At 41.3% G+C, this 27,944-nt stretch overlaps 1 protein-coding gene across 1 annotated transcript; it reads right to left on the bottom strand.

The window, feature by feature from the left end:
- Window positions 1-8,600: 8,600 nt before the first annotated feature.
- Window positions 8,601-27,022, bottom strand: DESI2 (desumoylating isopeptidase 2). Its single transcript, XM_065401989.1, has 5 exons — window positions 26,984-27,022; window positions 13,320-13,392; window positions 11,952-12,045; window positions 10,901-11,042; window positions 8,601-8,831 (listed from the first exon to the last, which is right to left on the bottom strand). The coding sequence occupies exons 1-5, from the start codon at window positions 27,020-27,022 to the stop codon at window positions 8,601-8,603; spliced, it is 579 nt and encodes a 192-aa protein (XP_065258061.1).
- Window positions 27,023-27,944: the final 922 nt, after the last annotated feature.

Here is a 27,944-nt window from a genome sequence, read left to right as displayed (position 1 = left end):
TGAGAAGTGTTCCTTCTCAGGAGGAAGCTGCGTTGAAGATGATGAAAGGAACATGTCTGAACATGCAAGATCTTCAGGTTGGTAAACTTTTTTATTTCATACTTCTTTCTTAAGGACTGCCTGTCTTTCTTTTGGACTACTCTTGAATTCTCATGTTTGAGCAAAAAATATAGTTGTTACTCTATGGTACTATCATTTTAGATGCAGTTGTGATAAAAAAATAAATAGCTGAAATAGGCAGATCTTCCTTTTACAATTTCACCTTTAAAGTAGTACTGAGTGTCAGTGAATACAATGAGTAATACTAAATGAGCAGTATGGCAATAATTAAATAACCGCATTGACTTATTTTGTTTAGGAGAATCCATCCTCAACATACAGGATTCTGAAGACTATCCACCTTCAAGATCACCATCATTTTCTATAGTTTCAGAGTTATCCGCCAATGATAGTGTTTCAGTCACATCATGTATGTCACATAGCCACAGTATATCACTTGTAGCAAAAAGAAAAGAAAAAAAATCTCCATCATCCAGAAACAACCATAGATAAGTTTGTGATAAGAACCAGCAGATTACAAAAAGAGGTAATTGATGAAAATAATTGCCCGGTTTATTTATGCAACAAACTCTCCTTTCCATGTGATTGAGAACCCACACTTCATTAACATGGTTCAGTCATTAAGACCAGAATACAGTCCACCCAACAGAGCAGATGTCGCAGGCAAATTGCTGGATAAAGTGTATGAAAGAGAAATTGAGCTGTGTGCAAAAAGGTCTAGAGGGTGAAATTGTTAACCTGAGTCTTGATGGTGGAGCAATGTCCACAATGATCCTGTTGTATGTGCTTGTGTGACAACAGAAGGGAATGTCTTCCTTACAGAAACAATTGATACATCAGGAAATGCGCACACAGCAGAATACTTACAAGAAGTAGCAGTAAAAGCTATAACAAACGGTGAAAACAAATTCTAATGTTTAGTATGCAGCTTGGTCACAGACAATGCTGCAGATGTAGCCAAGATGAGAAGAAATTATTTAGAAGAGAATCCCAAGCTAATAACATGCGGTTGCTGTGCTCATTTGATGCACCTTCTAGCCAAAGACTTCAGTGTTCCAGAAATAAAGGCTAATGTTGCTGAAACTGCAAAATACTTCCATAACAACCACTTTGCAGCAGCTGCTCTGAAAAATGTGGGAGGAACCAAGCTAACTCTTCCACAAGACATGTGATGGAACTCAGTAGTGGACTGTTTTGAGCACTATATCAAGAACTGGCCTAATCTGATGACAGTTTGTGAGCAAAATCATGAAAAAATAGATGGTACTGTCACAGCCAAAGTTCTGAACATTGGACTTAAGAGAAATGTTGAACACATGCTGAGTACCCTGATGCCTATTTCTGTAGCCTTAAACAAAATGCAGGGAAATAGCTGTTTTATTGCTGATGCTGTTGAAATTTGGAAGGAACCGAGTGAGATCTTAAAAAGAGAAATATGCAATGAGAGTTAAATGACAAGCATTAAAAAAACCGAAATGGACAAGCACTATCTACAGCTCATTTTCTTGCAAATATTCTCAATACTAGGGACCAGGGTCAAACCTTAACTGCTGACGAAGAGGAGTTGGCTATAACATGGACATCCAGCAATCATCCCTCCATAATGCCAACTATAATAAACTTCAGAAGTAAGGGTGAACCATTCAAGAAATATGTGTTTGCTTATGATGATTTAAAGAAAGTCACACCAGTGAACTGGTGGAGGTCACTTAAGCACTTGGATTCAGAGACTGTTGAAGTGATAATCTCACTTTTAATAGCAGTAGCTTTTTCTTCCGGTGTAGAAAGAACATTTTCTTCCTTTCGACTAATTCATTCCAAATTGAGAAAGCGTTTGGGACATGAAAAAGCAGGAAAGCTGGTTTTCTTTTCCAGATTATGAACAGGAAAATGAAGGTGAAGACAACTGAGTTAGCTGCAGAAGACAATATTTTAAATTTCTCATGTTGACCTGGCTGATATAGTAGATTTAATTAAAAAAATATATATTTCATTTAAACTATTTTAGTTAAAAACAGTTTTAAACAAAAACAAATCTGATTTAAAAAAAACTTGAATGTTTAACTAAATTCAAAAATTCATATACTTGTTTTGTTAAAATATTATACGTTGGCAGTTGAAGAAAAAAATCCAGAATACATAACACTGTTGTTTTAGTTAAATAAAACAATTTAAATTTCTGTCTGTTTATGTTCTCCTCCTAATCCAGTATGGCAAGAAAATCCTCCAAATATTAATGATTAACCTGTTGAATTGGAGATATTTATGAAGTCACTGGGAGGTGAACGATCTGCTTCAATTACCTTTGGTATATAAAATAACCAAACAATCATTCATTTTCTGATATAGCTGTAAAACGAATCTGAAAAGTTTTCAAAATAAATCACTTAAAAATGTATAGTGTGTACCTTCTAAAAATGAAACCTATATCCATCCCTCAGTTGTGAAGAATATGTATTAAAGTTATAACAACCAACAAGAATGTAGAAATCACTTTTCTAGAAACCACTTTTATGCAGAAATCCATGATTAAATCAAGTCTTCCTGACTAGTTGATTTAAATCATGATTTAAATAATTTGATTTAAATCAAATCCATCCTGTTAGCACCATCTCAAAAAAAGATAGATTTGAATTGGAAAAGGTACAGAGAAGGCCAACAAAAAGCGATTAGGGGAAATGGAACAGCTTCCATATGAGGAGAGATGAAAAAGATTGGGACTTTTCAGGTTAGAAAAGAGGCAACTAAGGAGTGAGGGAGGGGATAGGATAGCAGTTGATACAATCATGAATGGTGTAGAAAAATGTGAAGGGGTAAATAGCACTAACAAGAACCAGGGGTCACCCAATGAAATTAATAAACAGTAGGTTTAAAAACCAAACATAAGGAAGTACTTCACAAAATGCACACAGTCAACCTATGAAACTCATTACCAAGGGTTGTTGTGAAGGCTAAAAGAATAATTGGGTTAAAAAAAAAAAATTAGATAGGTCCATCAATGGCTATCCTCCACGAACCTATTAGCCAAGATGGTCAGGGATGCAACCCCATGTTCTGGGTGGCTCTAAATCTCTGACTGCCGAAAGTTGCAACTGAACGATGGGATGGATCACCCAATAACTACCCTGTTCTGTTCATTCCTGCTGAAGCATCTGGCACTTGCCACTGCCGGAAGACAGGAAACTGGGATAGATGGACCATTAGTCTGACCAAGTATGGCCTGTCTTACATTTATATACATTATATCCCTTTTCAAAGTAGAGATATTCACAAAACTCCACGTATCAAGAGACAGTGCCACATCCCAATACTAATACTAATAAACCGACCTTTAATATGTGGAGCCACATACCAAATTTCTGTTTCTCAGAAATTTACCTGCATTCTCCTCTCAGGAAATACATACTCCAGGAAAGATTCTGAACAGATTTCACATTTAACCACCACGACCTCTAAAGTTCCACCAGTTATAACTTGCGGGACATCTTCATTTGACTTTTATAACTTTAGTACTGAAGGAATCATGACTGCTGTACATTTACATTGGGAACCTGTCACAGATCTATAGGATCAGTACTACAGCCCCAGCTTTGGAACAGTCTCTAGGAGGAATCCCTTCAGTGTGCCAGAGGGTCTCAGCTCTTTCTCCCCTGTAAGCCATGCAGCTTCACTGCCTCCTAAGACTGAACCTCTGGGCTGTCAGCATTCCTACTTCACATTGTGAGCTCTGTTCAGAGAGTCCAGCTGAGATAGACTTGTACACTCTCCAGTGATTAATGCACTTCACAAACCAATTGCAGTGACACTCAGTGTTGTCAAAACAGTTGGGTTATTAGTCAACTGGAACACAGCACAGGAAGTCCTTCGGTTAGCACAGACGAGTGGTCTCTAAACTGTGGTGCATGCCCCCCTAGGGGGGTACAGAGGAACATCAGGGGGCACGGAAAAGCCTGGGCCAGTCCCCACAGGAAGCAGGGAGGGAGCATCACCCAGCCCCACTCTGGCCCGGCCTCTGACCCTCAGCCTTGGCTCCCAGCCGCTGGCCCTGACCCTCAGCTCCTTTCCTGGCTCCAGCCCACGGTCTGCCCCCAGCTGTGGCCCCACCCCCACTCCTGGGGAGAGGGGGCATGCAGACAGGGGTAAGGGAGGGCACTACTGTGAAAAGTTTGGGGAGCACTGGCATAGACAACTGAAGGTTAAAGCATAGACCATTCTGGTAAGCCAAGCTGTAGTGAACCCCCTTGTTCAAGCTGTCTTCTCTTGGTCTAACCTCCTTGATCACCCTGACTCCCTCTGACAGCCAAATCTTATCCCCTCAATGGGCAAGACTGCACACATAGGACTCAAAAATATTACAGAAAATTCCCACTGTCACTATTGGCTTTATTGTGGTATTTGCTGTATTTTCTATTCTTACAGGAAATCCTATAGATATCACAGTAATATTATTGCAGCTTTTAAAAAAAAACAAAAAAAACAAAAAAAAAAAACTTGCCTACTTGTGGTTACATAGAAGCAACATTGATACAGTGAGCACATTTAAGTTCATTTCGGTTTGATATATTACAGCTTCAGAAGTTATTTTCCATCCATTGAGGAACACTGTCTGAACTGGTAATTGCTCCAACTGGAATTAACTTTAAATGCACCCACTGTACTAAATCATAAGTAGTCTAGAATATCAGGCCTGTATAACTGAAAAAAAATCAGATGTGTTTCTTACCCATTGAGTAAAATACTCTTCTCCTGCAAGTTGTCAGAAAGTGATGAGCTAATACAACAGTATTGATAAGACAAAATATCAACCAAAAATATTTGGAAAATGGTAAGAATACTATAAACAGTAATTTTTATAAAAGTATTTTTAATAAATTGAAGACTAAGTTTAACATGATAGACAGCTTCTTGACATGTCAAGGTAACAAAAGTCAAATCTCTGAATATTTTATACAAATACTATGAATTACAGTAAACTTGAATTCAAGTTTACAAAAATCTGTGAAGATTCAACAACTTGTAACCACCTTCCAAGAGTGAAATTTTTCACATATCAACTGTGATTAGAGTTGCACTGCAAGTTTTAAAGAAAACCAACTGCATTTTCATCAAATCATTTTTAAGTTATTGTTGTGCACTAACAGTACATTGGATATTTTTGGCTCACTCAACAAAAATGGCATCTTAAATAAAACTGATTTTTTGTAATTAAAGATACAGCATGTATCAAAAGTACTATCTTACAGAAAATTAAAAAAACAAAAACAACCACACACCAGAAAGTAAACAATTAGAACCCTGATGCGATGAATTATTTTTCTACCCGTTTTATGATGGAAAGACTCCAGGTGTCCAGCATTCTCACAGCCTTTTGGAGTTTCTATTCCTAGTACACAGTGTGATCATTAGTTGACTAAAAGTGTAATTCCCTGCTTGGCAGTAATGCTGGTGAAAGGTAACTTGCACTATTGCTAACAAATGAGAGCAACCATTGGCAGGGTGGTTTTTTAGGCATCAAGTGGAGACTGAGTTTAGAGCACATGATCAGAGACACAGTACCATCACTTTAAGATGCAATACGGAATAGACTTCAGGGTTCAGATGTCAATTTCCCCCCCCACAGGATTTAACAGGTGAATGGACGGCTTGAAATAAACAGTCGAACATACGACGGCGTCTTCAGCTGTACAACTACCAACAACATGAGCATATTTTTGTAACAAACTTTCCAACCAGTCTGCTTTATAAAAAATATTCTTAAGTTTTACTTCAATAAAAACTGTGCTGTGTATCTGTACTTTGTTTCTTGCATTGTACATGCTGCAGTTGTCACTTTATGAAAGTATAGAGATTTGTGGCAGTGCTCTGGGTGTATTGGAAGCCTAAAAATCTGATGTTGGTACATAAAAATTAGGTAGCAATGAAAACCAGTTGTGTTTCTTTCAAAAACTAGGAAAAACTACAATACATGCTAGATCTGAAAAACAAAACAAAACAACAAAACAAAAAACCCCAACCAATGGCCTCAACCCTGAACTGAAAACAAGAACCTGCCTTGCCAAGAGATAGCCACATTAACACCTCAGCTCTAGATCTGAGGCAGAAACTACCAATTTCCTACTGTCTTAGCTGTATGTAGTGCTTTATTTACTTCAATTATCCTTAACTGACTAGAGACCACCCTATTCACTTTCACTAGAGAAAATAAGACTGACCTCAATTCAGAATTAAACGAAAATAAATCAACATGGAAAGTCAACTTTTATGTCTTCTGAAGTCTAAATAATCATACTCTGACTAGTCAAAGGAAATTGCTGTCACAGTAGATTTGTCAGTCGCCTCGAACAATGACTTGTTACTTACTGAGAGAGATAGTAAAATATGTAACAAAATTACTTTTAAATGAGATTATGGTACCTCATGTTTTTTCTAGAAATAGCTTGTGTGGTTTCTATAGATTGTTCAGTTCTGAAAAAAAAATCAATTTTTTACAAGCTATTTTATCTGGCCTTTCTTTTGATGGTATTAACACACAATTACCTCAAACAGGAACCCAATATAAATTAAAGTTTGCAAATTGTTTTTCCATAGGGCCCAATCTAACTCCTGCTGAAGCCAGTAGCAGCAATTCCACTGCCTTCAACAGGAATTGGACTGGGTCCTCCTGGAAGTTATAAATAGAATGATGTAGCCTAATCTGCACTTTTGAAAGGTTAAGTTGTACTACTTGCCTAAGGTTTATATTTGTAACCTAAAGTATGGTTCCGTCCCCCCACCTGCAGGATCAACTATTAACAAAAACAAAAAGTCAGCATTTTCATTTAGCTTATTGAAACAAGTCCTTACTCTAACATAACAGTTACATTTAGCAAATCTAGTGACACCCTGGGGAAGGGGAAGAAAAAAAACCCCACCTTATAAAAGTTGTTTAGTAATGCAGATCTCTGTGTGAACCAATCCGTTTATAAATGGTGTTCAGTTTGGGGTTTTTTTTGCTGTTCACTGAATGTTCCTTAAGGCAGCAAAATCCAATAAAAAACAGAGTCTCACTCCTATCTTTTGCTACTGTATTTCTATATACAGTGTAGAACCTCACTGATTTATACTAATGACTGGGGGAACCACTGAAAGTTTCTAATTAACTTTCAAAATGCAGTAAGTGAACAATAAAAAGAATAAGGCATTCCATAATGTATTCCGATCACTGATTATAATTTAGCTTTAATTATAATCCATGATCCATCAGCAAGAGTCTGTCATTTTCTAAAATAATTAAGTATTACATCTGCCAACTTGAGATGTGAGTAATAACACACACAGATTAGTGGAGCTCCGCTGTGTGTATACGTAGGTGTATGTAATCTTCAAGTTTCTTATCTTCTATGCATATGACAAGAAAGTTAATGCCACAGATGGAGATAACGAATAAAATCAACTTCTCCCTATTATTTGTGTATGGATGTATGAGAATCTAGCAGGGAATAATTCATATTTTGTTTTCATGAGTTAGGAATGGTTACAGAACTCAAATGAAGCAATCATGAGTAGGGGAAGTATGGCCATTCCCAACCCATCCATGGGTTATGTATTACACTGTCCAATGTTACATGAAGCATACAAACCAATTCAAAGTACTAATGTTCTTAATCCTGTTGTTCCACATTTTAAATTAAATAAACCAGTCAGTGTGACCTGATGTGTGACAGTTTGAACTGGTGATGCTCAAACGGATTCTACATCTCCACTCAAGCAGAATTTAAAATTAGGAGGAATATGGGGCAACTTTTAAAAATAAGAAATGTAATTACTATATTATTGAAATATGATGCTATGGATCAGATGTGTAAACACAATGCAGATTGTAATTACATATAAACTCTCCCCTCATATGTGCAAAATGCCACACTTCAGTTAATGTGGAGGTCATACTTCTAGTAACAGTTTGGTACACACTAAACCAATCTCCCCACATCCTAGAATCTACCCTTTTATATCAACCACTCTAAGTGTACAGTACCCTGTTCACACATACAGTACTTAGCCATTTCTGCTCTATAGATCTCTGGCAACTGTCAGACATGGAGGAAGTTTACCTGCCTAATTCATGAAGACACTGGGCAAAATTTATCACTGGTGTGACTCCACTGCCCTTTTGAGTTACACTAGGAATAAACTGAGCTCAGAGTTTCTCTTCTTTCATGGTGGCAGGAGTCCATACAGGACTTGTAAACAGCAGTACACAATACTGTAAACAAATAACTTCAGTTCTGTTTTATACAAGATCTGTTACGTAAATCCAAGTTCATTGAACAGATGAAAGTGAAAAGAGTGGCTTCACACAAATGTCTTCTCCTTTCTCCCAATGATTCTTTTCACTACATATATAATCCTGAGCTGAAATAACTGGTCTTGGGGGTGGAGAGAGCCATTTTTCATACAAAAGGAATGTTCAAAAGTCAGCTCTCTAATTTTGAGTAATGAAGTCAATTGCTGGAGATATTAAACTGAAGTGTTTAGAAATATTTGTTACTTTGGAGAGAGATTTATAGTTTGGTGTGGCGCCCAGTTCTAGATCCCGATGCAGAGTTTGACAGGGAAGCTGCTGCAGCATCCTCTGCTTCCTCCAGCTCATCCTGTAGTTCCTGGCTGACACTAGATTGAAGGGCTGCAGGAGTAAGCCATTCCTTCGGTAGGCAGCTCTGAAGAAATGGTATACAAGAGCTGAAATAAGCGAGGCGATTCACCCAACGTGGAATCTCTTTCCCACATAGAATCTAAAAAGAAAGAGGGGATTAGTGTTTGCCTTATGGTTAGATCACTAACAGACTAAAGTAGACAGATCGCTGTATAGAAAAAATAAACTCCTTCAAGTCCCAACTACAGCATCCTAAAAGCTTGTATCAAAAACATCAATGAGTCTCTCTCTCTCACACACACACACGGAAGTTGTCTTGGTAGGAAGATCAAGAAGAACATTCCTGTGGATGCTGTAGATGCCCATGTCACTTCAAAAGGGTCAGCTCTTAAATGAGAAGCATTAATCTGTCTAATCTGGCAAAAATACCCAATCATCTTTTCAGAAATCTCACACAAAAAGCACTGGAATGATATCAGAGTTTAGTGTAAGTTTTATATCTGTAGAGAATTCCTCAGAAGTAAGGCAGAAGATTAAGAAAAAACTCACTGTTCATACAGATTTTTCTATAAAACTAAAAAATTAAAGCCACCAAGTAAAGTCACAAAAGAAAGCTCTCAAGAGACAGAAAACGTCAAAGCTATATTTGTATACTTAACCTTAACTCTGCCCAGCTGCATATATTCATTATGATAGTTTTCAGTGACATGATCATACAGAGGACCATTGTCTCATGCAGTGAATAAGCTAAATACTGCCTAGTAAATTATTCATATGTGCAACGTTTAAGTTTATCAAACAGAAGATGAGAGCTGCACAGCACACAATTACTTTCAACAGATGTTATTTTCCTTATGAAGGTTCAGTAAAAATAGGCATTTTTAATATAAAGTTAACTATACTAAATTTTTATCCTCACTATATAATGGGAGGAGTGCTGTCTCATTCACACCACACTGTCCAATTTTGGTTTCACTTACTCCAGTGCAAATTTGGAATAAGTTAATTGCTATCAGGAGTTCTACCTTGATTTTCACCATTATAACTGAACAGCATTAGTCTTAATTAGTCCTGCTTTTCATTACATACCTCTGTCTTATTCACTGCACACTATATGGGGTGCAGCACAAATTATGTGATCATGTAATTGAAGACTATGGATGAAATCCTTGTCCCACTGAAGGCAAAACACCTATTGACTTCACGGAGGCCAGAATTGTACTCCATACATGCACAAGCAGACATAGTTAAGATTGCATGTACACTCATAACTGACATTTGACTTCCCAGTTGCATTTTGTAACTGGAACACTTTTACTGTAGATTTTATTAAGTTTCCTTTTTAAAAAGTAATAAGTTCCATGAGGGTTTATATAGGAAATTATTCCTCTTTTTGGAGTGCTTTGATCAGCAGTAAAATAATTAAGCATTGAAATGCAAGCCTCAGTAGAACGTAGCACAGAAAATTAAGTGATGGAAACAAGTAATTTTGAGGTAAGATTCCATGAACAGTGTTAACTCTGATCCTTTATCTCTGTTCAGTGAAAATCAGGAGTATCTCCATTGAAGGGGATTTATACTCACATAGCACCTGTTTAGGGTGAGGGGAGGATCTGGTTCATAGAGGATAAAAGTGGAGTTTCTGACCTATAAGCGGCTGAGGAGACAGCATTAGATTTAAGGTGATTTTGTGGAACTTCAAATATTTTGTTATTTCATTTCTGATATGAAACACACATCACCACATTTCTGATAAACTTGATGTATTTTCAAATGTAACAGTTGCACGTTTGAGGATTTGCTATTGCAATTCACTTAATTTAAAAAAATTATCCATCCTATTTTCAGCAATGACCTCAAGACCCCTAAGCCATTTCAAACTTATACCAACACCCATTGTACTATGTATCTGACTTGGGAATGTAGTCTCTTTGGGGTAGTGACTGGGTCTTATTTTCATAATGAGAGAAGTACATTGGTAGCATTCAAATAAAGTTAATTTAGTGAGCTCTGTTGGAACTAAAGTCTTAGATTTTGGACATAAGCATAATCATTATGCCTGAAACAAGGGAGATACCTAAAAATGTTAGAAAAATAAAAGGGCAAATAAAGGTATACACAATCTACATGACAGGAAGAAAATACTGATGCTGTCCAACCATTCAGAAAGCAGTTTTGCAGAAAGGTACAAAGCCCATGTTTGTTTACCTCTGATAAAGCTGAAGAAAAATGATTACAGTTTTTGTGCATTAAGTGATAGGCATTTCCTTTAAATTCTTTTCCAAGCTCTTCTACAATTTTTTCTATGTCATCTTCCATGAAGTCAGTACTGCCTAGAACTACAGCTTCTCTAAAAACAAGAAGAGATAATAGGGTGACAATGCTTCCAAACTTAAGACACAAGACAAACTACTGTTCTCCCACTGCTCTGTGGGTGATGTGGTAGTGCACCCAAGTTGTGTGTGGTTACCCTTCTACTTTCTTCCTCCCATGCCCCACTCTTAACGTCCTCCATACAGAAGATCTCCCCTTCTCCAATAGAAGTCCTCTCATTAAGCTAAGCAGAACTATAATCTTTGAGACTCGGCTCTGTTTTTTGGAGTGGATACAATTTCTGTTTCCCAGATCTTTTAAAAGGCAGCTAGCACTCAGCAAGTGAGCAGTACATGAGAGCCAGCTGCTGGAGGTAGTGCCAGGGAAACATTAACAATACTGTGGGAATAGAGACGAGAGGTGGGAGGCCTCTCAATGTTTCAGATTCCAAGGCCAGAAAGGACCACTGATCATCTCGCCTGACCTCCTGTATAACACAGGCCATACAACTTCCATAAAATAAGTCATAGAGCATATCTTTTAGAAAAGCATTCAATCTTGATTTAAAAATGAGTGATGAAGAAACTATGACAGTTGGCAACACCTTATTCAAAGGAAAAGGATGTCATGACATCTTATATTTGCTACATAAGTACAATATTTAACAACAATAAGTTTATACAATGGGTATTTTGAGAGGATGAAAGAATACTTAATCTTGAACAATAGGGGTGCATAGGTAGGAGATTCTTTGCTTAAGATTGTAACAACAACATTTTCAATGCCTCACAACTCCCCCCCCAACTTCCTTTCATGACCCACTTGCAGAGAAATTCTATCTGCCCTGGGTGATCAGATTAGACCTGTAACAAAAGCTCAGGAATTAATGCAATAAAGCAAAGTTTTAGTCTTCACACTTTTGACTAAAATAAAATACCTTCCTTACTTAAATTTAAATGTTTCTCCTAGTTCAGCAGCATTTCCCGGAGAAATTTCAAATATTCCAGAAAAAGGATAAGGATGACCACCATAAGCAAATTCTGAAAGAGAAATTCAGAATTTAATACACCCGGCACAAATAAATAAATAAAAAAAATCAGATGTGTAGCCCAGATTACTGAATGACCTTCATTTGCTGGTCAATTTCTTCATAAAGATCTTAAACTGAAAAATCAAACATGGTGCTTGCAAGAGAAATAAATGCAGAGATCTATTAATGAATAGTTAAGGTTACCAATTTTAACTAAGAGAAAGAATCAAAATTCAAATATGTTCACATTAAATTTGCACAGTGTATTCCAGGACACTGGCAGTATAATATTTACATCCCAATCCCACCAACACCTGTATACATATTTAACTTCAAGCCATGTGCATAAATATTTGGAGGACTGGCACCTCAAATTACTTATGCCTGAATATACAAGATACAAAGCAAATGTAATTTGTCAGTTAGCATTATTGTACCAAGGTTGGTGTTTGAATCTCTTGATTTATGGATTTAAAAATTCTTTACTTTAATTATATTACATTTAATTTCCTTTTCTTTAACTAGAAGAAAAGCAAGATAAAGTACCCAGATCTAAAGTCTGTTTCATATCTGCTGGCATAAACTCAGAGTTAAGAGGAATACATCACATAGCACACTAAGTGAAACTCCATTATCTTTCACAAGGAACTTCCTTCTGTCTCTGCAGAATAAAGAAAATGCTATACAGTACACAACACAAGAGACTTTACATTATGGTCAGAGGGAGACTAAACGGTAACCTCATGCTCCCCTCCTCTCCCCCAAACTCACAACACACCCTTATCGTATGGTTAACCATGATCAGATGACATTTTTAAAGAAGAAGTGCTTTGTCTATAATAGAGGAGAGTCCTGTTTAAAAAAAACATGTTAGTTAACATATTAGTTAACACTTTTAAAAATACAATCTATTGTCCTAGTCTATTCATGGCCTATCACACTGGAGAATTGTTATCTTATTCAGAAAGGAATACATGATAGGACTGTATTAACATTAATCACAATTAAGAGTTCTAAACCCAAATTAAATACCACTATAACTAGTTTGCTCAGATATGCTTATTTTTAACAGTTACACAGCTATATGGAAGCATGTGAGTGGATAGCCAGATGACTGGTGTTCAAGGTTTGTTGCAAGGAGAGAACAAAAATATGACAAACAAGATATGGGAACCAGACAATACTTCTGCCCCATTGGTGGCATACATGAAAGATGGTTTTGGGTATAGATAAAGTGTTTATCTAGAATGAAGAGTAAATTTAAAGTTTCCTGAATATACATACCTCTGCCATATACCTCTATTCCTGAATGGAATACTCCAATTCCAAGGGAGGAGGTGTATTCATTCATCCAATACTGAAAAAAGAAAAAAAAAGTTCAAATGAGTTTCCAGTACAAATAATTTATATTTGGGTACAAAACTGATCTGAATGATCTGTCCTGAATACCAAAGCACAAGAGCTGAACGTTCAGTGAAACTAGGTAATCATTCTTTGGAAAGTCAACTACAGAACACACTATTAAAATTCACAGCCATGGATTTGACTAATTCCATTAAGTTCTACTCTAAAAATGACATTTATGAGCACTCTAAATTGCCACTGTGTTGCACATAGATTAAACCTCTCAGATGGAATGTGGTAGAAGCAGTTAAAGTTTTAATACAAACTGGCATGTATTAGCATGGTCATGATTTTCTATTTCTTAAGGAAAAGCATCAGCAAAAGTAGGATTGTTTCTACAGTCAAGACAAACTGGTCTCAATTATCATTGATAGTGATATCTGCATTTTTTTTTTTTTTTTTTTTTTTTAAACTCAGGGCAATTAACATAAACAGCACTCCTGGCCACAAATAAGCTGAAATGTTGCACTCACCAAAAGCCACAGCAGTAAGCAACTATATTTGTGTACAAGTACATTTTTTTTTTAAATGGTCAACCCTGTAAAATTTGCTATGAGATCTGAGTCAAGCAGGTCCAAGTATCAATACCAAAAGAAGATTTTGCAAACACAGTTCAGTTAACATTTCTGGTAGTGTCCAGGCCAAAACAGAATTCATCTCATTCTCTCATAGCTGTGATCTACATGGGTAACGGGAGTAAAAACTAATAAAAAACTGTAGCAAAATAAAACCAATATGATCAAACAAGCAGCTCTAGTGTTCAAGAGGGTGACTTTACAGTTATTTTTGTGATGCAACCATAAACTGTGGTTTAGATTGCAAGCATAATGAAAACCATCACACAGAACGACTTTCATCCATATTCTAGTACAAGGCAGCAGAATACAAAAATAGGTTCAGATTGCAAGGCTTCAACACCACCCTCTGCAAAACAGGTAGGCAGTATGACCTCGTTACGGCTGCATCCTAGATGCCTGACAGACAGAAAGTATCCTATTCAATTGTGCAGACCTCACTTATAGTGCCTTTAACTTTATAAATATGTTGAGTGCTCTGAATAACAAGTATTGAGCAATCGTGATAAAACTGCTTGTAAGCAGTTTTACAAAAACTACACAAAGCACATTGGCCATTCGATTACCCTAACTCCAGTCTTACTGAAATTCTTATATCTCCATTAAATACTTCCAGTAAGATAGAATTAGTTTCCCCCAGAAATAGTAATTATGCATAATTACTACTTATCTGTACCTGCCCTTGAAAACTTGGTCACATTTTCTGCCTGAACAAGATTCCTTTTAACTCCCACGAAGAAGAGTAAATCAGATGTGGGGGATTGCAAAATCCTGTAAAGCTGTTGGCAGCCTGTGTTAAATAACTTGTGTACAATCCTTTCAAAGTACCTAAAATATGGGGTGAAAAATGGACAAAGACTGGTCAGAGTGTCCTTGTAAGTTCTAGAATCCCAAAACAATCCAATAAATATAATTCCTCATCTCCATTATATGAGCCTGATTCATTTTCACATTCAGTGAAGTGTATTTTGTCACAGTAAAAATATAATTGTTGTAAAAAAGGAATATTGTATTCTAAAACACCTAGGTTGATTTACATCAACTTAGCAGGGGTTAATATTCAATATTTTTGTACCAACAGCTCTATTAAAGAAGTATTTTACTAGATGCACATTAATTGAAGTGCCACTGGGATAAGGGAAAAATTATAGCCATTACATCACAAAACAATTCTATAGTTACATTTCTGTAGCTACTTTCTTCATAGCTTCCATCAATACTAGAACTGTAGATTTAGTCATTTAAGTCTTAACTGGGAGAAAAAGAGACAATGTTACTTGTGAGACAATGGACACAAAGAATAAGCAAAAGACTCCCAAAAGTTTACATGTTCACTACAATTGCAGAAAAGGTTAAGATTACTCCTGAGGGCATTCTGTGCCAAAAAAATTTAGAATACTGTGTGCAGAATTTAAAAATTCTGCAAATTTTATTTGTCAAATAAATGTGGCGGCTCCAACATGGCATTGAGGAGCACAGGCCACTGGCTGCACAGAGGTGGGAGATCACTGTGCAGCTCCCCCCGGGACACGGACTCAGTGCTGAGGCTGCACCCAACCCTGACACAGCGCAAGGACCAGAAATACCCCAGGGCCCTGCCCCTCCATGCCAGGTGCACCAGGTGTGGACAGCCCAGTGGGGGGATCCAGGTATGGGGCAGGGGAGAATCTGGATGCACAGGGGCTTGTTGGGGGATTTTGGGTGCAACGGTAATGGGACGCTGCAGGAGGGTCCAGGTGAAGGTGGTTGGGGCTCAGCGGGGGGAGGGCGCGGGGTTGGGTATAGGGAGGATATAGCTCAGTAGGGGGGACGTCTGGGTGTGGGATCCAGATGCTGGGAGAGTGGGGCTCAGGGTGGCTCATTGGGGTGGTCGTGTCTGGGTATGGGGACTCAGTGGGGGTCCAGATGCTGGGAGAGAGGGGCTCAGTGAGGTGGGCTCAGGGTGGCTCATTGGGGTGGTCGTGTCTGGTATGGGGACTCAGTGGGGGTCCAGATGCTGGGAGAGAGGGGCTCAGTGAGGTGGGGATCTGGGTGGCTCATTGGGGTGGTCGTGTCTGGGTATGGGGACTCAGTGGGGGTCCAGATGCTGGGAGAGAGGGGCTCAGTGAGGTGGGGATCTGGGTGGCTCGTCAGGGTGGTCCAGGGGGCAGTGGGAGTGGTGCTCAGTGGAAGGGTCTGAGTATGAGGGGGTCTGGATGCATGGGGCTTGTGCGAATGGGGGAGCAGCTCCCTGTACAGGGATCCCTCCCCTCTGCAGCTGAGGAGTGATGAGTGCAGGAAGCAGGGGGAAGAGTTTGCAGAGCTTCCTGCAGCTGAGGGAGAAATCTGGGGGAATTCATAAGGCTTTTCAGGAATCTCACTGGTCAGATGAAGCAAATATTGAGAAACTTTCTACTAGCACGAGCAGAGATGTTTTTGCCACTAAATGAACCTTGATGGAACTCACAGAAAAGCCTGACATCTTCAATATCAAACAGGTAATCCAAGATTGTGGTAAGAGATGACTGAACAGATCAAATGTGTCACCAGTTATACCAGAGATACCTTCTCCACTTCTGAAGGTAAGTGTGTCTTGTAGATTCCTTTCTGCTATTTAAATGTACATTTTGTACTCCTGATGAACAAGGCCTCCTCTATTCTTGAGAGCTATTGAGGAAACACGCTTGTAGTTGCAGAACATTCAGACTGGGACCCAGCATCTGACCTGCATTGTGAGACGGTCAAAGATTAGTCAGGCGCCACCACGGAGGGTGACAGGTGAGTTTGATGTAAGGAACCTAAACTTGTCTTGGCCAACTTGATACAATCAAAATTACATTGGCTTGGTCCTGCTTGATTTTGATGAGGATCTTTAAAAGGAGTTGGAAGATGTGCATAAAAGAGACTCTTTGCCCATGTAATGAGGAAAGCATCTCTTAGAGATTAGGGATCGAATCCCCCTCTAGAACAGAATTTCCTGCACTTCATGTTGGCTGCCATGGCAAAGAGGTGGACTTCTGGAAATCCCCAAGCTAGGATTATTTTGTTGAGGACTTGAGAGTCCAACTCCCATTCATAATTTACGGAGAAATGTCTGCTAAGATCATCTGCCATGATGTTCTGTATACCCAGGAGGTAAGAAGCTGAGATGAGATGACTATCTGGTTGGCTATGCACCAGTTTCAAAGCTGTAATGCTTCAGTGCAGATCAAGGGGAAAACACACTCTGCCCTGATGGTTGATATAATGCATACAAACTGTGCTGTCATTATCTTGATGGACTTGTTTTGGAGTAAGAGAAGAAAGTGAAGGAAAGCATTTCTGACCAGTCTTAACTCCAACAGGCTGATGGTCACAACAGGAACAATGCTTGCATGTTTGCCTTGGACTGTGTGAGGACCTAGATGTGCTCTCAATCCCAAGAGGGAAGCATCTGATGTTAACATGACTGTAGTGGGATTCTGGTTTAATGGAACTCCTGCACAAACCTTGGAAGGATTTTTCCATCAGATGAGTAATTGAAGGACCCAGCTGGGTCTAGACACCTGTTTGTTCAGATTTTATGTACCTGACACACACACTGTCCTGAGCCACTTAAGATGTAACCTGGTGGTGTATCACAAAAACGTGTCCCAGCAATTGCAGACATGTCCTTGCTGGAACTTGAGGACTGAGCTAAGCTCTGCCAGTTATCGAACCAAGAAACACTCCTATGAAGAGTATTTGCAGTGTAGGGGGTCAAGACTGATTTCTTGAGATTTGTAGATCTACACTTAGAAATAGTGAAGTTGTTGTTTGAACTGCCAACCACACCTCCTGATGAGACCAACCTTTGAGGAGCCAATCGTCAAAGTAGGACAGACTCATTCCTAGATGACACAGGTACGCATGTACAACCATTAGGAGTTGAGAACACCCCTGGTGCAAAAGACAGGCTGAAGGATAGCACCTGCTACTGGTAATGATTGTGATCAAATTACAAGTATATAATCATTTCAGCTGCTAGGGATACCTTCCTGAAGTTCAGATGTCTGATATGCTTGTTCAATTGGCCTCCAACCTTTTGTTTATCTTGGGTATCAGAAAGTGTGCTGAATAGAGCCCTTTTCCCTTGTGTTGAAGCAGAAGGGTTCTATGGTTCCTAGACTTAAGAGCAATGAGATCTCTTGCATCAGCAAATGATTGCGAGGGTGTCCCTGAAGAGGGACAGGGAAGTGGGGGGGCAGGATGGAGGTAAACTGGATAATATAACCTGATGATAATAGCTTCCAATACTCATTTGTCCAGTGTTATAGCCTCCCGTGCTCAATGGAATAGAGAGAGGTGGTGCCCAAATTGTGGACGAAGGGGCAGCGTCATGCAGCCGAGAAACTGGTTATTGGGTGGACATCAGATTTGATTGAGCATCAGAATTGGCATTTGGATGATGTTGATGGCTGGGATGACATGGTTGAGGTAGTTACATTGGGTTTTTTTGTTTGTTTTTTTTAATAAAAGTAAAACTCCATCTCTGAGCCAGTGGTTCCAGTAGTCTACAGAAGGCAGGAAATTGAGCAGGATGTGATCTTTGCACTCAGACCAGCTACATTTTCTCTTATTTCTCTAAAGATCTACGTGTTATCCTAGTGTCCTTTAGGGTATGAAGAAAGTCATCTGCGAAAAGCTTGTGGCCCTCAAAAGGTAAATCTTCCATGATCAATTGTACTCCCCATGGAAAACCTGACAACTGAAGCCAGGAAGATCATCTCATTACTAGGAATTGACCTTCATTTATCATGGTGCTAAACTGTTCTCAGTGTTCCTGTTGCAAAAGGTCAATAAAACCATTAAACTTCTCATAATTCAGGTAGTCTTATTTCGACATCAGCACCTGGCGATTAGCTATCCTGAACTGTAATGTTGCTGAAGAGTAGCTTTTACAACCAGAAAGGTCCAGACGTTTCTGGTACTCAAAAAGCCACTACATATATTGAGGATGTTCTTTGCCCCTTTCATTGACTGCATCCACATGAAGAGAATTTGGTGCTGGATGAGAAAACAAAAATTTAGAATCCCTGACTGGGATGTAGTATTGTTTATTGGCCCGCTTGCATGTAGGGTGGGGCTGTCACTGGAGTTTGCCAGATGGTGTTTAATGGCTCAAGAAGGGCTTCATTAATTAACAGCACCACCCATTCTGAAACAGAAACGTGCAATGGGATTCCTAGACTTCCTCTAGGGGAATCTGCAGTGTCACAGCAACCTGCTTCATCAAGTCCTGTAATTGCTGAAAGTCATCAGCTACTAATTGTGGTGGTGGCATTACTGCCTTGTCAGGTGAGGATAAAGGTATATGTGTAAGGGGGGGGGGGTAATCTCCTTGTCTGGTCTTGCCTCCTGCTCTTCAAAGGTCAACTCTGCTGACTCAGAATGGAGGGGAGAAATGGATGGTACCAGGGAATGAGGCCATGTGTGTTCCTTATGGGACTGAATAGGGGCCCCTCAACATTACTGGTGGTACATTGCCCATCAATCCTAGTAAGGCCAATGAGGAGCATGAGGCATGGTGGGGAGTACCCAATGTTGGTTATCCCAAGTGTTGATAAGCAGAATACCAGACCCCTGCCTTTCTTGTATGTGCTTTGGGAAATAACATTGCCTGGAGTAAACTGGAGAGCCATGGATGGAAAGTTCTGAGTCTGAATGCTCCTCCACGTATTGTACAACCCCTCCTCGTGGATAGTAGAAATTGGGGAAGAGGTAAGTCTCGCAAAAACATGAGCAGTCATTGACCCAGCAGACCTCAATACCGAGAGGAGTCCAAAGGTTGCAAGGAGGGGAGATTCAGGCTCATTCAGTACCATCAGGTCTTTCGGATACCAAAACTCCTGTGGTGCCAGGAGCACAACAGAACTTGGTACAGGCACCGGGGATGTTCTTGATATCATTGTCCAAGGCACTGGCAGTGGTAGCTAGGGGGATTGTGGATTCCATTGAAGCCATTCTCTTGGTAATAGTAGTCTTTGGTACCAAGTTCTTTACTGCTAAGGTCTGGGACTTAGACTGCTTCATGGTACCCAAAGTAAGACTTCAACTATGTGGAGCCTCACTAGCACACTGCTTGTGGCTGGAGGTCTCCGGTGACTGAATCTTCTTTGAGAAGGAACTTTCTGTTCTGCTCCTCTTATCACCCTCCTTAATCTTTGAGTGGGAACCTCGGTACCACCGGCATGGTTATCTGTACCTCTCTCATGGAGAGCATCGGAGATCAGGACCTCAATGCTTTCTTTACTGGGAAAGGTCTCAGTAACCATGACGTTGACGGGGCACTGACAGAAGAAGAGGGTCTCTGTACCAGGGTCCGAAGCTGGTCTTAAGGCTTGCTCCCTCATTAAGAGCCTATTCTTTATTTCACTGTCCTTACAGGGTCTTCCCTTAAGTGCAGATCTTGCACTTGCTGGGGATAGGAGAGTGCAGTGGGGCAGCTGCCCCACTCTGGCGTGGAAGGGGTTTAGAGCAAGCCAGAGAGGCTGCGCAGAGCCCCAGCCAATCCTGGAAGGGCTTATTGGAAGCCAAATCAAGTGGAGGCTTGAAAGCTGCCAATCAGGGCCAGGCTGGGCCCTATAAGAAGGCTGCAGGGCAGAGAGGAGCGGAGTCTCTCCCTGGAGGGCAAAGGGAGAAAAACTGGCTCTTAGAGAAGCACCTAAGACAAAGCAGTGCTGGGCAGGGTCAGCGGAGGTTGGGAGAGCTCTAGGCTGACGACTGCCAGACTAGGGCCCTGACACAAAGGGGCAGAGAAGGTGCTGAAGCTACAGGGAAGTAGGCAGTAGAGGAGAGTTGGAGGAGGGCAGTAAGTGGCTGCCGCTAGAGGGTCCCTGGGTTGGGGCCCAGAGTAGCGGGCGGGCCTGGACTCCCCCTCCCCAACTTGCCAGTGATGAGAGTGGCTAAGCCAGACTGCAGTTTGCCCTTGGAGGAAGGGGCTAGACTGACGACTGCAGTGAGCCACTGAGGCAAGTGACAGAACCGGAAACTGCCGGTCCACGGGAAGGGGGAAAGGAAGAGCCAGCAGAGCGGGCACAGCCAGAGGGCAGTGTCCAGAAACGGATGCTGCGGTCCGGGAGTGACGTGGGTCTGACTACGCGGACAGTGGAGACCGAGAGAGTAACAGTGGGCGAGACACCCCTAGTGAAGGCGCGCTGGTGTGATGAGGCCGCCCCATTACAGAAAGGTTTCCCAAACAACATTTACACTAGGAATGCCTGTTACTGACAGGGATGGAGTCTCAAGAGGAGAGGCATCTTTTAAACTCCAGGGAGCCCAGCATCTTGGACAGAAGAAAAATGTGTTTGGGTGCAAGGATAAAATTCTCTTTGATCACTAGGTCAGGACCAGTAAATGGAAAAAACATTTGTACTTGTCCTATAAAAAGTTCCGAGGCTTAGCAAGTTTGACATTTAGATCTAAAAATTACCCGTCATTCCAATTACTATCTTGCTTTTTCCTCCACTTCACTGACATGGAATTTAGCAGCACTAGAATTGGAGATTAATGCTTGATACCATTTGAAAGCTGGAATTACAAGCTTTCGGAAAACATGTTCCAAAGCCTAGCTCTAGTGATTTGAGGTAACTACTAAGATCACGCTGGAACTGAAGTGGACGGGGGGGGGGGGGGGGGGAGGGGCAAGAGGGGGACAAGTTAATCCAAAGGATGGGTAAATATTATGATATAGTATCTTGTGACCTGCTAAGTCGAGGAAGTACCTAATTTAAAAAGGTATATTTGCCCCTCTGTGTATCAGTGTCTTTTGGTACTAGTCCAAGAATTAATTCAGCAAGTACTAGTCAAACAGTCCATCCTGCACAGCAAATGCTGATACAAGATTACAGTAAAAGTCAACTAGTCCTAAGGATCGGATACTTATTCCACTAATGGACCCACAATATTGTTTGCTAGTCTGTATTGCACAATGGAAAACACTGGTCACTGAAATACTTAGCTGCTGAGGCATATTGGGCTAGCACTGGTTTGAGAAGATTCTGTATATTTCATGAATGTCTTGGTGAATGTATATGTACCTGTAAGAGTGAAACATTCCCCAACTTAGATAAGACTAGCTTAAAAATAGCAGGAAAGTAATTTTCTGTGTGACGTCCCTTTATCAAGGAAAGGAATATTGGGCCAAAAGGTTCTGTGGTAGCTAGGAGGGCAACAAGTGTATAAAGGAGAATTAGGAAAATTGGATAACTGTTGAAGTGCATGTGCCTCATCTCATTTTGAGAAGAAACTGAGGAGGGGGGCATAGATCCAGTCTCCCTTACCCCCAAAAGATGCTATGGGAATACCAACTTGTGACAAAAGAATGAGGGGCTTTGTGCTAGGAACCACAGGAGAAACCAAGCTCTGACCAGATAACTGATCGTGCCTAATTATAGAAATGAACTGTGAGGGATGAACAGCAGCAGTATGAAGAATTCACCCCATGAATGAAGGAAAACTCAGACTCTAATGCCAGAAGGGACCATCATGATCATCTACTCTGACCTCCTGCACATTGTAGGCCACAGAACCTCACCTACCCACTCCTAACCTCTGGCTGTGTTACTGAAGTGCTGCTGATGGAGACAGCTGTAATATTTTTGGGACAATAGTTATACCACCATGGGATAGGACATAAAGTGGTGTCAGTAATATATTCAGAATAAAAGCTATTTTCTTTCACTCTAAGTGAGTTAACCTTGAACAAGTTAAGTATCTTTAACTGTGCTCCATATAAGGGTGAAAGAATTCATAATTGCACAGAGCATCATATAACACCATTGAGACACATTTAAAAGGAGAATTTAAAGTACCTGATATTTTGTGTTCGTTATGCCAGACTTTCAGATACTGGTCTCAATTTCTTTGCATGATAACTGGGCCTCCATTTTTGCAGATGCAATCAAGGCCAGGCTGAAAATGTGGCTCTTAATTACACCAATGCAGACTATGAGGTTGATTCCTCTTCTACATCCGCCAGAAGAACTGATGGCCTCTGGTTCTTGGAATTTCCTTAAGGCACCTTCCCAAATAAGACCTTACAAGCCTCCAAGGGATGTCCAGAAACCATAGCACCAAACAGCATTTTCTGTTATTCAATTAGCAGCATTTGCTGGATGACCAGAGGAATCACAAGATAGCTATTTTATACAGCTCAATGGAAGGCTCTTCCTTCACCTGTTACCCTAAATGAATGTGCTTAGCCTTAATCTTGCTAGTCTTTCTAGATACAATCATTAGACTACCAAATATGGAGGCTTTAATTTAAGCCGTTATTTGAAACTTCCAAATATGTTTAAGAGGGATTCCGATGTCCCTTAGTGAACTAGGCTTAAGAAAGTATACTTATAATACTTTACAGATCTCTAAGGAACATTCTCCATTCAAGAAGCTAGGAAGGCAGATCTTGACTGAATTGAAGTCAACTCCCCTAAAACACACCATAAAAAAGAAGCCTGAAACCAGAGGTTATGTACTTGGTATGGTTCAGCCATGCCTCTGCTGCTGCTACCCATGCTACCAAGGGTACACTTGTATTTATACTTTCATGAGAGCTAGCACCAGTATGCTTACACAAGGAGGGGAAAAATCACACCCCTAGCTCATAGTATAGAGACATAGCCTACGTCTGGTCATCGTTATCCAGTCTGGCTTCTAAAGGAACTGAGCAAGTTCCCCTTGCCTACACCAAGGGAGAGATTTAATGACCCATTCCCAGGAGATACACGCCTACACCAAATGAGAAGGAAAGGCATAGGTGATGCACAAGTTCAATAAATACCAGAGGGCTACCATAAAACAGGATGAAGGGATTGTTGGAAGCATGTGTGCACTTTTCTAGCAGTCTCATGTATAGGAGTGTGTTTTAAGATGATGTTTACGTCTACACACATGCTTTCAGGTGTTAGAAGACAGTTTACTCTGTCAGTAGCCAGTTTCTGAACTTTTTTTTAAAAAAAGGGTTTCAGGGGATACTCTGAACATTTGAATAGTTTTGCACATAAAAGATATGCAGAAAAAATTAGGTCTTCTGTTACAAAGTTGAAAGTTATAAGCATATGAAACAGATTACTCAAAAAAGTATGACCTTAAAGAGATAGATACTTGACTGCCTGATCGTAAGGTGGAAGTATTGCACAGCTGTGCAGTGACGAAGTATGTTGTGTCTTTTTTAGACTGCAAGATCCTTGAAAATTGGGACCTAATCTCCTTTGCTCTGCACAGGTGTTAACACTGGGCAGAGGACCCCTTCAGTGCTACTGAGAGCTTCTCCTTATGGTTTTGTCTAGACTAGGATTTAAGAGAGCGATGTTCACATACTCTAGCCAACAAGTTTCAAAAGTCCAGTGTAGACAAGGTTCACTGCCCTTAATGTATGCTAAACTGGTGGAGTTAAAGCCTAGTCTTCCCCCACAGTGGTGAATTGCAATTAAGAAGCTTGCTAGTGTATGACAGAATGGCCTCTTCAAATCTAGTAGCATGGAATCCAACCATAAAATGTCTGTGTGGTTCTCTTTTGTTAGGAATGAACATATTTCACAAAATGTCCACTCACACCCAATCAACCTTTACCTCTAACACAGTGACTCATCATGGAAGAAAATGAAGCATCTTCAATTCTGCTTAAAACCCTTCCAGAGAAATCAAGAGCTTAGTGTATTTTAGTCAAATTAGTCTCTACATTGGATCATAGGAGGATTCACAATGTAGGTGTCTAGAGGTCTTTTCCTTGCTCCTGAACTCAAAGAACAAAATGCAAGGTACAAGCAAGGCCTGCTATTTCTTCACCCACTGGAGGTACAGATGAAAGCAAGCATGAATCCTGTGGTTGTCAAGCAAATCTGTTCCTGTGACAAGTAGTGGCACTAAAGAAATTGTCAACAAAGATCAATCCCATAACATAATTTGTTCCTTACCTTTACAAGTGTAGGATGGTTCCCCACTGTATACTAGTATTTGAACCTGTCCCCTCTCACAGCAACACTGCATTTCCACTTTGCCAGTGGTACTACATTTTTTTTTAAATGACTATCCAGCCAAATAATAATAAAACCCAGTCGGGACCCTTCAACTTTAGAGCATCAAACAATCCACAAGTGCACTTTAAACCAATACAGCAATTAGTGTTAGGGAAAAGCCTATCCAAAATATATTTTCCAGCTAGTTTTATTTAACTACGCCTGCTATTCCACTATAAAAGATTATAGGATAATGCAGAGATTCTCAAGCTGTGGTCTGTGGCAAACTGGCTGGTGCTGGTTCTCATTTCTAGCTGGAAACTGCCTTAAACCCAGATAAAACACACACAGTTTTCTCATATTACTTATCCACGTCTCCTATTCTATATAGGTTCTTAGACCACTTGATTCCATAGCATCGGAGTACCTTCCAGTAAAACATGAAGAGAAAAGAAACTTCACAGAATAATAATCCTCTCTCTAAATAAAGAACTCAAAAGAGATGCAGGGCAAAAGGACAAACCAAAGTGAGACAGCTTCAGAGATTTAAGTCATCCTAAAAGTTAGAACATTAAGCCTTATCTAGTCCAATGATCCCAAATGCATAGCTCAGAAGATCTGGCAACTGACTCTTTACCAGGCCAGTCTTTATTTGAGAAAGACAGGCCTATTCTCCTGGGTCAAACAAAACAAGAACATCCAGCGTACTAAGAACGCCCCCAAATATCAAGTATCAGAGGGGTAGCCATGTTTGTCTGTATCCACAAAAACAATGAGACACCTTAAAGACTAACAGATTTATTTGGGCATAAGCTTTCGTGGGTAAAAAACCAATTCTTCAGATGCTATTGTTCATTCAGATGTTTGTTGTTTTCCCAAATATCAAGACTACTTTCTGTGGATCAGCAGCAACAAAACTGTGGTTTTCTTCTGGTTAAAGCCCTATATAAAGGAATTTAAACTTGATTCAAGCTTTCAACTAACTGAAAGCTCAGCTTTCACTCTAAGGGCTTATCTACACTACCTGCTGGATCGACAGGCAGCGATCAATCCAGCGGGGGTCTCGTATAGACACGATAAATCGACCGCTGAGCGCTCTCCCGTCGACTCCAGTACTCCACCAGAACAAGAAGCGCAAGCGGAGTTGACAGGAGAGCATCAGCTGTCGACTTACCGCAGTGAGGACACCACCGTATGTAGATCTAAGTATGTCAACTTCAGCTACACTATTCATGTAGCTGAAGTTGTGTATCTTAGATCGACCCCGCGCGGTAGTATGGACAAGCCCTCAGAAAGCTTCCACTCTCCCTCATCATGTGGAGCTAGTCTGATGTTTTTAGTCAAAAGTTCTCTCTCACCCCATCCAGAACTACATTCATTAGAGCCTCATCATTTCAGCAGGTTTCAAAGCCACATAATTATACGAGTACAGATTTGTTTGCTTTGCTCTGAAGCCATTCCTACTTTTCAATTTCCTTCTTTGATCATTTTTGTTTCTTCCCCCCACCCTTTTCATTTTAACCATTTCCCCTCGTTTGTTCTTTTAGTAAGTCAAGAGGAGTCTAAATCCCAAATTAATACTACGTTCTTCAATACATCACTAGAAGGGCAAAGTTTTACGTCAGATATGACCACAAGTCGCCCTTGTTACTGCTAACAGATGGTGTCCTCTTCCCTAAGGCTCCTGCGTTCAGCCAACAGCGAAGCCTATCGCCCCCCGCCCGACTCTCTCCCACCTGTTGATGCCCCGGCGAGCCCCTCCTTCCTCGCACAGTTAAGCCCCCAACACACCAGCGCAACCCCGCCGAAGTGGCGCTCCTGCCGGCGTTTCACAGCGCCCTGCTGGCGGGGACGCAACCTCCGCCCGGCCGGGCTAACGTGGGGACCCGACCGCAGAGCGGCGCTGCTCCAGCCCCGCTGCGCTTGCTGGAAGCCGAGTCCCGTGGACACGAGCAGCGGGACCCCGGGGCTGGGGGGAGCCGCCCGGGGCACGGCGCGGCCGGCCCGCACTCACCATGTCGTACACGTTGAGGATCACCAACTGGTTCGCCATCCTCCCGCCGCCGCGCCCCGCGCTGGGGCCTGTCAGGCCGGCGGCCGCGGGGCGCCCGGAGCTTGGGCGGGCGGGACCCCCGGGGGGCGCCTCCTCCGCGTCCTGCCTGTTGCTGCAGGCACCATGGAGCCGCTGCCGCGGGGAGACGGGGCCTCGCCCCCGGGAGAGACGCTCGCCCCACGGAAGGCAGAGGGGAGAAGCCGGGACTCGGGGCTGCGGCCGGGGCGGGGCTCAGCTACGGCACCGCCTCCCGCTCGGGCCCCACCCCGGCTTCTTAGGCGGGCAGGGGCAGGGCAGCGCGGGGATCCGCCCCTCCAGTGGGGACAAAATGGAGCCGCTCGAGCCCGCCCTCAGCCTCAACGGAGCCTAGAGGCCAAGGCCCGGCATGCAGCGCGGCGGGGAGACTACAGCTCCCAGCCCTCAACGCAGTGCGCGTGCGCGCCTGGGGCCCCGCTGGGGTTCGAACCCCGCCCCGGCCTCTGCCCGCGGTGGTCACAGCACGAAACGCAAACGGCGTAGCTGTGAAAGCTGAGGAGTGAGGCCACAGGAACACCCGTGTTTCAGTTCGCAGGCTCTGAAGCCTCGGGGGCAGGGTACCTGAGCTGCAGTTAGCAGGGGCTGCTAGCCAAAGTTTTATTTTAAGTTCTGTGGGGCAGTGCCAAATACAGCTATATACACATCATTCCTCCCCTAATACATTTACAAAATAAAGTTTTCTGTGCATTCTTGAATCATAATCCCTAGGTACTATCCTGACTACCCTGCACAATAAACTATCCAACTTGCTATTAGAAATACTGATTCGTGTTTTCAATACTTTAAAACTATGTTAAAAATTCATTGATATAGCTTGTAAACTAAGCACTGAAGCTCCAGTCTTTAAAGCTGCTTTGCACAGGCAGATCCCTGCACCCATGTGCAG

The sequence above is a fragment of the Emys orbicularis genome, chromosome 3 (genome assembly GCF_028017835.1).
Source record: "Emys orbicularis isolate rEmyOrb1 chromosome 3, rEmyOrb1.hap1, whole genome shotgun sequence".
In the NCBI taxonomy this organism is placed as follows: Eukaryota; Metazoa; Chordata; order Testudines; family Emydidae; genus Emys; species Emys orbicularis.
Note: the sequence above shows the minus strand (reverse complement) of the source record. Positions and strands in the feature narration are given on the sequence as shown.

Excerpts from the sequence above, each read along its gene's own strand:
- DESI2 (XM_065401989.1), bottom strand. The coding sequence starts at position 27,022 with ATGGCGAACCAGTTGGTGATCCTCAACGTGTACGACATG. Across the intron at positions 12,046-13,319 it reads AATAGAGGTATATGGCAGAG|AATTTGCTTATGGTGGTCAT; the intron begins GTATGTATATTC and ends TTTCTCTTTCAG. Across the intron at positions 11,043-11,951 it reads GGAGAAACATTTAAATTTAA|AGAAGCTGTAGTTCTAGGCA; the intron begins GTAAGGAAGGTA and ends TCTTGTTTTTAG.